The 15,062-nt window shown below is 40.9% G+C and overlaps 1 protein-coding gene across 1 annotated transcript in view; it reads right to left on the reverse strand.

The window, feature by feature from the left end:
• LOC143179933 (protein Wnt-7b) overlaps nt 1-15,062 on the reverse strand; it is a 75,655-nt gene that overhangs the window by 34,708 nt on the left and 25,885 nt on the right. Inside the window, exon 2 of the mRNA XM_076379383.1 lies at nt 168-388. Within this exon, the coding sequence (XP_076235498.1) occupies nt 168-388 (221 nt within the window). The remainder of the gene's footprint in view (nt 1-167; nt 389-15,062) is intronic.

A 15,062-nucleotide genomic window follows, 5' to 3' on the forward strand; every position in this document is an offset into this window, starting at 1 on the left:
AGACGTTTGAATCCATTACCGCGTTGCATCGGCCCCCGGCAGGGCCTTTTACAGTCGCAGCTGAAACGCGGTCCTCGCCGCGTAGCAGGAGCACGACGCAACGCCACTGTTAAATGCCGCGGGCATAATAAATAGCGGGCCGGCCGCGGTGACAGGACAATCCTTACCTACTACGACCACGTGGCCGAAGACCTGATCGTTGGCCACGTGGGAACAGTTCCAGCGGTGATGTCTGAACTGATGTCGGCACTCGCGAAGTCCGAGCTCCGCGCCCTCGCCCACCGCTGGCATCGCGTGCGGCGCTTTTCTGCACTGCTCCCGTTGACTCTTCGCCAGGCCGGGAATACGCCCGCAGACCGCCGCCCCGACCACCACCGCTCCGACCACCCTGCAACCAAGCCGATTTCACCGTGTGCGTCTTTTATTGTCACAGCATTTTTCTGATGATCAGTATCTCCCTGTCGCTGCAGAGAGGAACAATGCGTTTCAGGGAACGTTTATGCTCGTGAATCACCGAGGTGCTACGTTTTATGAAAGGGTGAGGAGATGGGTGAGAGGAGGAATGTGGGAAATGGTGGAGGGTGAATACAGTGCGCAGGGTAAATATGGTGACTTGGTCGGTTTCGTCGTTGTTAATAGCGGTGGATTGATTATTCGGGGATAGAGAGGTTTGAGCAAACATTGTATTGTTAGGAAGCTTGTTTTGTCTGAAATGGTACATGTGTTATAATAATTATTATGTGGTTTCTTGTATCTAATATTTTGTTTCTTCTTAGTAGGCGTATTTTGTTGGAGGTTCTATTATTATTATCCTGCATTTGAGAGATTACAATTACTGGAAAATCAGAGAAAGCGGTAGGAGAGGGAAGATAGTAATTCTATATGAAAAAATAAGTCGAAGATATAGAATATGTAATGTTTTTGATATGTTTTCATTTTGGAGAAACATAAGTTTGAATTTTTACCGTGTACAAATTGAAGGATTAATAATGGACCCAGGGGAATGTTTCTGCTTCGCAGTAGAATGAGTCAGTGGTCAGACTGCGAGTGCTCCTTTCAATCAGTCTCTTTCCTAAGCGTCTAAAATTGTACTTCGATGTACGCGTACACAATTCAAATTCAAAATTATTTTTCTAGAAATTGAAGTATGTTATTAACAAATTTTATTCCGTACATACTTTCTACTTGTTTCTTTAATCGGAACTTCACCTTTTCGTTTCTGTAATACTTAATACTTCTGTAATACTTTTCATACATCGTTTAAAATTTTTTGTAGTTCCCTCCACAACTTTACATTCTCAATTACAAACCTAAGACCACAAAACTTTTCGCAAAATCTACCTCTTGCTGCAATAATTCATCGCAACGAATTCACTAATTCCCCTATAATAAATTTTTCTTAAACCAACCAAAAACATGGCAGACGAGAATCTCATAAATCACCTCATAATATCAGAAACTCGTGCCTTGTTCTATGAATTGATATCATCGTCCATAATGTTAAGTCGATTTCGTATAAAATTACTGGCAACCGTGGAACGAATTCAGGAGTGACTGGGTACCGTTTAGCGTCCGCCAACATTGAGAGATCGTGAAACGACGACCGGTAGTGGGCCTACCTGATCGCACGACGAATTAAATCTCGATAAATTCGAACGTGTGAAAGTACGGAACGAGCGTGTAGACGAGGAGCCGAGCGGAGCGACTCGTTCATTAGCATTTTAAGTCTCTTCGTTTCGTTGTCGTCGTATTAATTCGATTCCGGTGGTACGTTATACTTCAACGTGTACTCGACTCTGTCCAGAGGCTAAGAAATTAACGACGCCTGGATCTTTTCATCCCACGACCTCGCCATGTTTCGTACGTTCCTCCTTTACCCTTTTCTCGCGCCCTTTGGACGTTTTGCTGCAATGTGCCGCGAAAACTCGCGAATTCTTTGCCTGGTATGCTTTGACAATTACCGTTTCTCATGATTTATCGCGTTGTACGTAGAAATCTTGAAAAATTTGACAGCATACGATATCCGATGTTTCGTTGCATACGAAATACGAAATTCGAAAGCATACGATTCGGTGTTTCGTTGATAGGTATTTATCGTTTTCGCGACTGGTGATATATTATGGGTTGCAAACACTTCTCTGGGGTTGTATGTACCTATGTACTTTCAACTCTACGTATGCAGTGGGAATATTTCTCTTCATGAAAAGAATGTTTCTTAAGTGAATACTGTTTTTTTATCATATTCTACTTTCATATTTTTTACCATCTTTTGATGCTGTCGAGTCTTTCAAGTTTTATAGAATGCTACAGTGTTTTGGAGAACCTATGAAGCGACAGAATTTTCCCACGGTCTAGTTTTTTCTGTTATATAATTTTTGACCTCTTTTTGAAGAGACACCCTATATGATCCGTGATCGGAGGTTTCGTATTAAAAGCTTTATGCCCATCCGTCATCCGGATCCTTATTTCGACATCTTCACGAGCAACCTGCGAGACGCGATCACGGCACACTAAAAACGATTACCTGCCGACAAGCTGAAACGTGATACTCTCAACCACCTACTGGTCCATTGCGTAATTTACATCCCATAAGTCAACCTCTCTGTAGCGGTAACAGTGTTTCCAGAAATTGTGGATATGTGCCAGAAACGCTTCCTTCTTTCTTTCTTTTTTTTATCTTATCGAATTCCCCAGTCGTCGATGTTTCGAATTTATTCAGCAATGAATGGTGGAAGATGTAGCATGAATATTAAAATTATGCAACTTGAATACTCTGGTAATACTGGGAGTAGTTTTCGATATATTTGGAGCTAAAGAGTTAGCCGATGGTAATTGGAATATTTAATACTTTGAATTTTAGTGGATATAAAAATATTATTGTAAAGCATTTCCTTAAAATAACTCATTGTATAGTATAGTATACTCTCATAAAGTATAGTATGCAAAATCTAATAAGGTAAATGTTCCAGTACCTGGATGCTTAAAATATATGTATCAGTAAATAAACAACCTAAAAAAGCATATCAGATACTTGAATTGCATTCCAGTAGCAGAATATTCTATTTTATGATACTTTTTTTGTTCTGTAGGTATTGTTTTTTATTAGGTAGGAAATTTAAGCTTAAAATTGAATACAATTAGCAGTAGTGTTCAAGTACTGGGACATGGTTGGCTATTGGGACCATTTACCTTATGTCTAAAATCTAAACACTTATAGTAGGGTGATTTATCCAATGAATGAACACTTAAGCTACATGTCTATTAAAATTGATATTAAACAGTCGCTATTTAATTCCCTGAATACCATCACTGTAAGTAAGTTGTTTCATTATTAAGATTAGACACCCTAGAATATAATTCCAGCAATGTTTAATATCTACAGCCTTCATAGAAAGCATAGAAAATCCAGCTAGATCTACTATAATATCTATCTACTATGTAACAATTCCATATTTAATATTCAATAATTAATTAAGGTCTAACCAGGTTACTATGTACCTACAATCAGTCGACCTCAGAAACTCATTAGCGAGCCAAGGGCTTACACCGAGGAACGCTATAATTACGTAACCCTTCCACTTCATCTTCCGCTCCACATCAGGCCCAGACCGTTCCCCGCCAATGACGCAACAAATACTCACCCCTCAGGGGTAATACTTAAACCCATCCCGCGAGTGTTAAAACCGAGCGGTGCCAGGTTATCTATCATCGCGGGCCCATCACGCTTCCACGGCAGCCGGCCGAAAAAAGCCACCGAAATCAAACACGCCCGCGGCGGTAACTCATCGGTCCACGGAACGTAGATCTTCCCTCATAAACAGTCATAAATAAACAGCGGACGTTACCGCTTGTCATCCCGCTCCTCCGCTGCGAGACGAATAATGGATCGAGGCGGCGGGCGCACCTGGGGGTGGTTTCTCCAGTGATATAGAAGCCTGGGGGCCCAGGGTAGGCCCCGATCGTACGGGCCCGTGAGAGGCAAGGGGAACTGGTGGGGTGAGATAGGTCGAAGTAGGGGGAAGATATAGGCAGGTTGAATTTCTGAGAAGCATGAAATTGCGACGATTACGCCGCGTCCTCGGGGCGAGAGTTATTTGCATTGGAATGCATCGCGCGGCTCGGTGGCCGAAACTCACCACGTGGGACGATCTACAAGGTGTCCTGATGAACGTGAGAAGCTGCCAGAACGGCCGCCGCGTGCCGTGCGAAAACGGGCCGAGCGAATTCGCCCCGAGGGCTCGTCCTCCCCGTCTCCCTCTCTGCGAAAGAGGAAGACGTTGACGCGACGGGCGACAGCGAGCCAACGGCCCTGTCGCGATCGTGATTCCCACCGAGACATAAGGGAAGACATAATCGCGCGGCTCGTCCAGGTGAAGACGTCCCATGTCAGGGTTCCTGACGGGCCGCCTCGCGGACGCGTCGGACGTCGTGTACCGTTGCGTCTCGAGTGATCGCCCCGACCTGCACTCTCTCATTTGCGTTCCCGCGGACAGGGATCCGACTGGGGCTGACATTGGGTCAGGAGGTCCGTTTCCATAGGCTTCGGGTTTATTTAGCTTTCTGGAATGGAGGAAAGAGGGGAATGGGAAATGTGCGTTTGTTACGCAGAGAGGTTTACGAATTGTATTGTAATCAGGAGATCTGCGTTCTTTTTAATGTCTTTAGTGGCTTGGATGGTTCGTCAAGGGGAATATCTTGATACCCTTTCTGGTATCTTGGCTTGTGGCTGCTAGTTGACGAAATACCAGTAATTAGATTAAAGTGGCTTTGTGTAGGTTGGGTAGCCATGCTTTATTGGAAAATTTGAATACTTTCATTACTTAAAAATTGAAGGGTTTAAAATTTTGAAAATTTGAATGTTTTAAATATTTAAAAATTTGAATATTTTCATTATTTAAAAATTTGAACATTTGTAATTCCTTAGAATTGGTATAAAGTACTACAAAACTAGTAGAACTAGTAGAACTTAATATTAATCAATCATTATGCAAAAAAACACATTGCAAAACAATTTAATAGAAAATAATTTAACTGAAATTTACAAGACTGTAGAGACAGGAATAGTTGATGCTGATGGTATCCGTTCACTTAGTTAATTACACCTTCATTACGTCATTCATAATTAGAGACAGCTGATGTTACAGCAGCCTTAGGGGATGTCTCGAATGATGCAAGTCGCGCTGATACTAATTATTCATTTGTCTTACTTATTGGCTGAGTACGTAATTACGGTCTTGTCTAATGCAGTCACTCCTGGAAGCTCTTACGCTTACAGGTTAAAATCATTTTAACGTCAGTGGATTTCTCCACTAGTGAAGGAGAAATTTCCTTTAGTCATAGACTTATTATGAAATATTGTTAAAAAGGAGTAATATACATAGTAAATGAATAGAAAACGATACCATCTAACTACCTAATAACATTCTAAAATTGAATTACTGGCTATGTTAAAAGAAATTGAACTTTTATCAGTATTTAGGAAAAGTTTCTAATTTCAGAGTAAATAATTCCTCTCAGTTTCTAATGTATGTGCTTCTAGAAATCAATAGAACCTCACATTGCATTATCTTTGAAAAAAATTGAAAAAAATTTGCTGTTTGTTGTACTCCCTATTCTTATTTTACCTCGCATTTCATCATACCTCAGCATGTACTTTTTTATACCAGAAGAATTGTGTGTATCGAATATTGAACTAGAATTTTACAGCATCCCCCATAAGGGAGAATCTCTTTAACAGGATTCCGCGCGAGCAGATGCTGTGACTTGTGACACAGATTTCGCATCTCGGCTGGTCGAGTTCTCTTTTACAGAATTCCTCGTGCCGTTGTTCCGCGCTTAGTATGCCGTTCAGGTTAACCGAGAACAACGAGCTCGTGTGCATGTGCTCACTGGCAATACATACGTAGCCATTAGCGCGTAATGTATAACATTACGCCCTTCTCATACAGAGGCTAATGGTGCGCTATTTGCAACAGGCCACTTCAGCACCTTAGGCCACTGTAGGTCCTTTAAAGCCGCTGTCGCGACGACCATCGTCGGTTCCAAATTTGTATCTGCACGTGTTTGCTTTCAGTCTATGCTGGTTGAAAGTTAATTGTGCTAAAAGTTTCTATGAACTTTTAGGGAACCTGATAAAGGTACTCTCTAATGATCGTGTAATGTAACTTCTTCGTGAACGCAATCAAAAGTTTTCACATAGACAGAAGAACTTTAGTTTATTTTCCAACTTTTCAGTTTCAAATTTTTTAATTTTCAAATCTTGAATTTCAAATAGGGTGAGAGACATTATTACTGTGCCTGAACCTATTACTGTGCTTTATATAGCTTTATCCTATTTACATTTTGAACTTCATCCGCCAAAAACATATGTCTCAGGTCATTTTACTTTACAACTCATACTTATTCATAAAAAATATTCTATAAAGCTCACTATCGTTGGATAATAAAAAATTGTAGGCTTACAAAATACAGTTGCTGTATGCACGATCAAGTAACCTTTCTGCAAGACCTAACAACGCCTTGTTCGAGCACCGTTTCAACGAAATCGCAGTTAATAGCGATTTCGTATTATTCACGGTAAAAAGTATCCCGCTCGCGATTCATTATCGCGGAACGTTACAATGAGAATTACTTTAATCACAAGCCAAGGCATAGGGAGCGAGAGAGAGTGGCAAAGCGGCGGTCAAGGATTGGGGAAATCGAGGAAAATTATCGGGCTGCTGGCCGCGCTACTTTACATAATACCCTCTTTACAGGCTACTGTTAAAATGCCTTTCACGGTATCGCGTGGATTCTCGAAAGTCTGCGCGACTTCAACGCCCCTTCTCGCTCGCGATCGATCATTACTCGGCTTTCCTTGTTCCGTGCGCCGATAGCACCGCTTACAGCGGAACCTTCTACAAGAATATTTCTACGTAACCTCTATGAATAGCTGTACTTAGGGTAAGATACACTATTGTCAGGTACAAAGTCGTTGCGTGAAGTTCTGGTCTTGAAGAATAATGCCTCTACCCTCATCGTTCTTGATATTCGTGCTCTACCACTTCCGCTTCCCTGTTGTTTAGCAGCCTCTAGGCTTTTTAGCTGAGAATACGAGGCCTTTCGAGGAGGCAGGAACGTAATTATAGTGATTTCTTGATATAGGCTCACTGGTCAGTGACGAGTTTATAGTGTAGAACACATTTCTTTGAGTGACAGTCTTGGATTATAAGACAGAACTATTTCAAAATATAACTATTATAAGGTAGAACTATTTTAAATAAAAAATACGTATTTTAAATACATATAAAATGCTTATATTATAGAATATAAGTATTTTAAGAAGTACGGTCAAGGATACATGCTTCGAAGATAGGAGATCAGCTACGATACACGATACACAGCACGGAGCGATTATTTCTCTTTGCTAAGATGCATCGTAATTACACTGAAAGTTAAACCCCCATTATCCCGTTTCTTTGGACGCGATTCATTGTAATTTGCGATCGTAAAGCCCACATCTGCTGATCTTAATATGATATATATTTAAATTGAGTTTCCTTATTTGAAGAAATTCAGTAGTAGGTATTGAGTAAAGTGGGTTAAGCTTGTAAGTAGGATAAGTGTAGTGTGGTGTGAACAGAATATCTTTGGGCCGATACTGTGCATTTTGCCTCTTTTATTATGATTATTAACAATTTGAAGAATTATTGTGATCCTTCAACCGAATTGTCTTCGTTGCATTCACAGAAGAATGTTAGTAATTGCGACGAAAAATTACTTTGAGATTTATTCTGCATGTTAAATATATGAATGCTGACTTCTCATCGTGTATGTTTGAGGTTTACCATATTCGATTGCTCATTAAAAATTCTGATTGTTCTGTCTCTTTTTCTTACTCTTCCTCCTTTCATTTTGATCCTTGAACGACTGTTATTATTGAAGTTTCTAACCGGTATTGATTAGAGAAATGAAATGATCTACTGAGGTACATTTTTCTAATGAAATTATGCGGTCGCCCCTGTTTGACGAGTTACTCTTCTGCAACAAGTTTTTGTCAGCATGTTGCAACTAGGAAATCATTTCTGATAGCATGGACGAAGAACTTCCAAGCACTCAACATTAAAGATTAATAGGACTACAAGATTATTCTTAAAATTAATTGTTCTCCTTTTTCTGTTTCAAAAGATTATATTAAGCACTCATAAAATTGTAGAAAATTTAAAATAAGTTCATATTGATCAGAGAGATGCTCAAATTATTGAATTTTCAAGTTTCCAAATGTTCACATGTTTATATCTTTTTCCTTTTATCGAGAACTTTAAATTGTTCGCAACACGATAGAAATTCTAAAGCCAAGCATATATTAGTTAATGGAATCAGCATCAGATGAAGCAGATTATAAATGAAATTTCTCAAGGGATCTACCGCGCTCTTGATCCACGTCACATCTGTTAACCACTTACACGGGTGTCAGGAAGTTACAAAAGTCTTCGAATGAAATTTTTTCGTTTGAGATCACGGTTCGCTTCATCATTGAAAAGAGGATTCGTCTCGGTTGACGTAAATCCTCGAAGTGACGCGTGATAGTGCCACGATGCTTCCCTTTCTACTTGCTGTGATAACTGATGCGATACAGTCGCGCAAGGTAGCGTTGCTCGAGATTTCAAGCTCAAGATTTCAGATAACTTATACATTGATTTGAATAGTACTACCATCAGTTCAAGCAGCGTGAAATTTTATCACTAGAATTATAAAGATTATAAAACTGATTTTACTTTTCTAAAACCGACACTGTACTGTGTTCCAATTCTGATGATTATATTGGTAAAAATAATCAGTTTTGAAGTTTATTAACTTGAGGAACTAATTTTTAATACTACTTGCTACGAGTATGACTCCCTTGACATTAATAGATTCATCTAAAAAATATGATAACCTCTTCTGAAAAATATGAACAATTATTTAGACTTCCACTATTCCTTGATTCCAAGACTATACATAGAGTAAAGATAACTATTCAGTTAAGTAAAGGAGCAGAAGAAAATCTCTCTTCAGCTGCTGAAATACCCTCGTCTGTGCTCGCTGATCCCAAGGTTAATCTTCCGCGAAACGTCGCGATCGTTTACCAAATAGGCACCGCTTACACCCGGAAGTTCCACGATTATTGACGGTAAGGCAGACGCAGAGTCACCTTCGCGTCACGGACTATTACTATAAAATCGTAGATTGGCATCGTTAACCAACTATTCACGTGCGCATCCCGCTCGCTAAAGGTTACCAGTTAACTGTTTGCGTTAGGACTATTAGGGTTACCATCCACTTGCATTATGCTATCACCGTTACATCACAGACTATAACTATCCATTCTACTTATCGGATGATTGGCCCTGACATCTCATACTGAAAATAATCTTAAGAATACGAGATATACGTTTCTTCCTTTTACTTAGGGCCTAAGAAGCCTCTGGACACTTTTAAAGTTTTACAGATAAAAAACGTTCATTAAATAAATGTGTAACCAATGACAACGACTGTTGTGGGTGGTATTATCATTTGTATAATTCTTAATTTTCTATCACTGTTAAAACTGTCAGTATTGTGTACAAATTGTAATTTTATGGTTTTTTATCTCTATCATATCTCAATCCAACTCTCTCTCTTCTCAATGTTTCAAGAAAAAATAATGAAATTAAACAGATTAGTTGTGGTTCGTTCGGTTTGTGTTCTGGTAACAGAGAGACGCGTGAAAACATGAGAATACGAAAAGTTTCATTAGTTTGTTGAACAGAGATGATGCAATCGCAGCGAAGAGGGAGTACAATATCACATTAATCTTCCCTAACTCCTATCTGCGTATTCCTTCGTTCCTGATTCTATTCACTGCTATTACAATCGTTTGCAGCGGAATGCTCAGAAAAGCCTCTTGCCTGGATCAAGACCCACGTCGATTCGCGAGTAACAGTCGAAGAAACGCTTGCACAGCGAATGCGGAATCAGCTGTGCTCGCTCTGCGAGTTTCTTCCGATGATATCTCGATAGTCAGTGGCGGGTGACGCTGCGGGAATTCTTCTGCCTGAATCTGTACAATGTTACCTGGAAACTGCATAATCTTGCGAGAAAGTATTTGTATGGTAACACGTGTAAGGGCAGGAGATCGAGGATGGAGTCTTGTTAGAGTCTGAGATCGCAGAAGCTTGTATCTTCCTCCATTTTATTCCTGTTCATTTAAATATGGAAATATTATAACAGATATTCTGGTGAAACAGAATCGATTACTGTAATTTGGAAAGTATAATGAGGAAGTATGGGACAAGCTGTACGAATTTTTAAATTTCATTACCTTTTTTACCATTAACATGGGTTCAAATTTTGGTGAAGGTAGAAGTCTTGCAATTATTGGTTACCCAACAACTTTTAGCTCCAGTACATCCTTCATTATGTATTATTCTTACCTAATAACTTCAGAAATTACGATTTTCTCGAAGCATGTAGTTTAATACGATCAGAAATTACATAAATGATACTTGCAGCGAAGGGATATTTACGGTCACCGTTTCATGTTGAATTATGGAATAAGGGCAACGTGTAACGTTGGGTAACGTATTAAGTTAGCGAATCTTTAAATTTGGTTGCTCCTAGAATACCAACTGGCGACTCGTCTGCCATGTATTGCAACTCCCTGTCTTCGTAATCCGAAGACGTTTACTGCCACGTGTATTTACGAGAGGGAGAGTCACCAGTAGCAACTCTGTTAATTACAGCACTTCATACACCCAGGTGAATGATTCAAAGCTTTGATACAATCTCAGCAGTGGGCCAGAAATGTAATGGCATACGTATTGCGCTTGGTTGGTGTTTCTCGTCCATTTTCTTCCCATTTAATGAAACGTTTTGCAAGAGCCGTATAACGGGACATTAGTTGAAAATGGGAATATTGATTTCCTAGTAATTACCAATCCAAAGACGGAGCAAAACACAGTGCACGTGTGTTCTGAGTCTGGGGAAGATTGGGGACGTGAATAACTTACTATTCGACAGAATACGAGTTTCGTGTGGAGACGTGGTCGCAGAGATAGAATGAAAAGATAAGTCGAATGCAAATAACAGAAATTAGCGGTAATAGAGTACCTATTTCTGACGTTAAGTGGTGAAACTGTATTATCTTCCTGGATCTTGCAAAATTACAAAGGAACTCACTCAGTAGAAGTAACGAATTTTTTAAGTAGTAAGATATAATTTGTAACTGTTAGGAGTAAAAGGATAGAGCCTAACTATAAATCTCACTTATCGATAAAGTAGAGCAACTAATTAACTGCCATTTATAGGACTACGTATTGACATGTAATCGATTTACCGAATTGATTGCTTATTCAGTCCACACGTGTACGTTTGTAACGTAACGTGCTTTCTTTTATTTTGCTTGATTTATTTGTTAAAATAAAACGTTGGAACCTAAAATACACTGTGCACTAAAAACCTGAATAGTAACCTCTAAAATAAACTTCTCTAGTCGATTTGCAATGACTTTCATGACAGTGCAATTTATATGAAACAAGCCTGACAGAACAGAAGAATATTTCGTAAAGCATATGCTACCGTTTTCGTCTTAAAGCATTTCGTCATAATCGTCGAGGGAAACAGCTGGTGCTCCAACAACGAGCTATGCATCATCCCCTTATCTATTTCACAGATTCACGACTCGCGATCTCGACATCGAGATACACGCGAGCTCTCAGCTCGGTATGACTGACGCATGTGTGTACCTGTGCATGCAACCGCAAGGAAATCGCGTGAGCATTTAATGATATTCAGAAGGATTCGTTTTTCTGTCACCGAGTGTCATTTTAAGAGGCCGTATAAAGAATCATTAAACTTCGTGGCGGCAATAAGATTACGAAACTGCAGTCGTAATTGATTTATCATCGAGCAATATTGGTGAAGGATATAAGTAAACGTGGGTTTTGAAGGTTCACAAATTTTTAAATGTTGAAAATATAAAAGTTTGGGAATTTAAAGATTTGAGAAATTGAAAATTTAAAAATTTGAAAATTTGAAGTTTTGAATATTTGAAAATTTGAATATTTGAAATTTTAAATATTTGAAAATTTGAAATTTTAATATTGAAAATTTTAGCGCTACATTGAGAAGTTTGTCTCGTAGAAAGGGTTCTCCTCAATTTAAAATTCCCCCGCTCCTAACTCCAACAATTCTATAACTTAAAAACCATTTAAGTCACAAACTCATTCCATCACATAAACATCACCACATTCTCTCCATTGCACCCAGCAACAAATCCACAACCAGAGCCCCAATTAAAAATCGGCGAATCGAAGGAGAAACGCTCGAATAAAAACAATTACATTTTCGATCGAATCACTCATAAAGAACCCTCGTTGTCACGCACCGGATAAACGGCCCCACCGGCGAGAATCGATTATCGATGAACCGTCGATGACTCGGCCAATCCAGGCCGAAAGCGGTCGAAGGGGTCCAAGGATTATTTTGTCGCTAGATGGATGCCCGAAACAGCCGCGGTATGTTGGCTCAGTAACCAGAGCCGCTTAATCCCCCCCCCGAGCTAGCCCGAAAATGGGCGTATCGAATCCGAAAGGAGTCATCGTAACCAGAGCGAAAGGAGTTTTGAATATAATCGCGGTAGGGCGCATTGTGCGGCTGGCACGGCGCAACGAGACGCGTCGAGACCTATCCCAAGAAGGTGTCCACGGACACCTTGCCCCGATTAGTCACGGTGTATCGGCGGCCGAAACCCATTCGCCACGGGCTGTCGAGTTAAAATCTCCACGGGCCAAGGCGTCGGAGAGGGCGACTGACCCGTGATTCTTCTCGTCGCGTCACGACGCGGCGGAAAACTATTTCGAAGATTCCGACGGTGGATAACCGAGTCCTCAGATGGAGGGACCTTGGGCCCAAGGAGCGTCCAGGTTCCCTCGACGGCGGCATCGGCGAGAGGATCCGACCAGGGACGACGGTTCAGAAATGGGAACGCGGTAACCGATTCTCGAGAAACGAAATCGACCGCGACGATAAGCGGCAATAAAGCGACGCGAGATAAGGACCTCTTCGGACGGTAAATTTCAGGACGGCGTTACGGCCGGATAGTCTGAATACCAGGCGCACCAGTTAATGCCAGGTACACCTGTACGTTGTATATCTTGGCTCGCGCACTTTTACGCTCGCTGGACCTGGAACAATGAATCTCGCGAGCCTGGACCCCTGCTTCGGTGCTTGTGACGTACGCGAACGCGAGAACTGCTGAACACGAGCCGATGTAACTGGTTGAAACAGGTGCATTCACGGTTGCAGGGATGCTAGAAGGCTTTCTCCAGCCTTTGTGAGTATTGGTTTAACTGGAATTTTATTCGTGTATTGATGTAGTATGGGGCTGTTTCAGAACTTACAATTAGGTATGCCCTTACGTCCATATGTAACGTGTTTCGAATGAGTTAAGGTACAGGTATATTCTTACGTGAAAATACAACTTACAGTATTACACATGATAGAAATAAAATCGAACATACGTGTATGTAATACCTACTTCTCTGAACGTTGTACAAGAGAAATTTACTTCCCATGTTAATCGATCTTTATAATAACGATATCTACTTCTAAAGTAAGAAGAAAAGATGTCCTAGTTTCTAACACAAACATCCGTAAAGACTTCATAATTTCGAGACACGTTGTTATTGAAAAAGGTCCTCGCTGACCGGATGGATCGTCTCCAGTATCTCGTCCACCGTCGTGGCAAAGGATTTAGCGCGAAAGAAAGGGAATTTAGAGTCGTATTTAGGCATTCAGGCAGCAGTCTGGGCGGAAGGTGCACGGAGTCGCGGCGTAGGAAACCCAGGGGATTCAATAAGCCGCTCCATAAATATGGGAATTAGATATGAAGTGATACAGTTTGCGCGCGTGCAAGGTACCTGCAGGCCGCTCACTAAATAACGCAGCCTCGGTGGGAACAGGCCAGGCGGCCCACGTACCACGCACGGGAACCACTTAGTAAGTCCTTAATCCTTATCTATGCGTATCGCGCATATGCAATGCAAAGTGGACACGCATATTGACCGGGCGAGAGGGATCAGTCGACTTATCGGCCGAGATAAATACGGCTGTGCGTGGATCGCCAGGCGCGGACCGATCGGCTGGGGTCTCTCGAAAAACCACGTGCTTGCGACACGCTTGTCGCTTCGTCGATGCCCCAACTTCGGGCCTGCAACCTTTTACACCTCCCGCGTGCCTCGATCTTTAATTTCACCGGCGATCACGCCGATTCACAATCGCGTGGGCGTGACCGATCCTTCGACCGATTGTCGCTTTATAAGCGAGAGAGCCGGACTTATTGTGTGGTGGGTGTTCGAGTGGTTATAGAAAAACGAGCTTTGTCAATGCTTGGGTCGCTGAGCAAACAGTATATTTATTTGTGGAATGTTCCCAAGTTGGTGCAGAGAAAATTCGTAAAATGTGGTCACGAGGCAAAACGGTGGAAGTCACGTAAGATGATTTCTGTCGTCTTGCTATGCAGCTACAGAATTGAGTGGATAAGATATTTCCTGATTAGTTCTTTAGACTGGATTTATTTCCTAGTTAAATCTGGTCTCGTGTCAAGTTTATCGTCAGATCTCTGTTTCGTTTTGAAAAATTGCTCTCTTGCTTGTTACTGGAACATGGGAATAAACTTAATGAATATGCGTACACGTGTTGTGGTTTATCTGGTCAGAGTTGGCTAATAATGAGATTAGGTAATTAAGACCGACATTGATCTAAGCTTGCGGTTAGTCTTTGGTATACGTATAATCTTTTGTAAAGTACTTGTAATTGATACAACATGAGTTTCTGATTTTGAGATCGTGTCAAGTGTTCCAGTTGGAAAGCCGTAAATTTTAGGTGAAGGACAAGAAGCAACCGTGTTGCTTTAAATGAACATTGTGTTCGTTGTTAACGATTTGCAATAATTCAACTTTGTTTTCCCTGTTCATCGTGATAGGGCTATTTCTTCATGACTGTTCTGCAATTAAGATTTTTCGCTAGAGAGATATTATATTGACCAATCCAGCTTGCTTGTT

Source organism: Calliopsis andreniformis, chromosome 5 (assembly GCF_051401765.1).
Source record: "Calliopsis andreniformis isolate RMS-2024a chromosome 5, iyCalAndr_principal, whole genome shotgun sequence".
In the NCBI taxonomy this organism is placed as follows: domain Eukaryota; kingdom Metazoa; phylum Arthropoda; class Insecta; order Hymenoptera; family Andrenidae; genus Calliopsis; species Calliopsis andreniformis.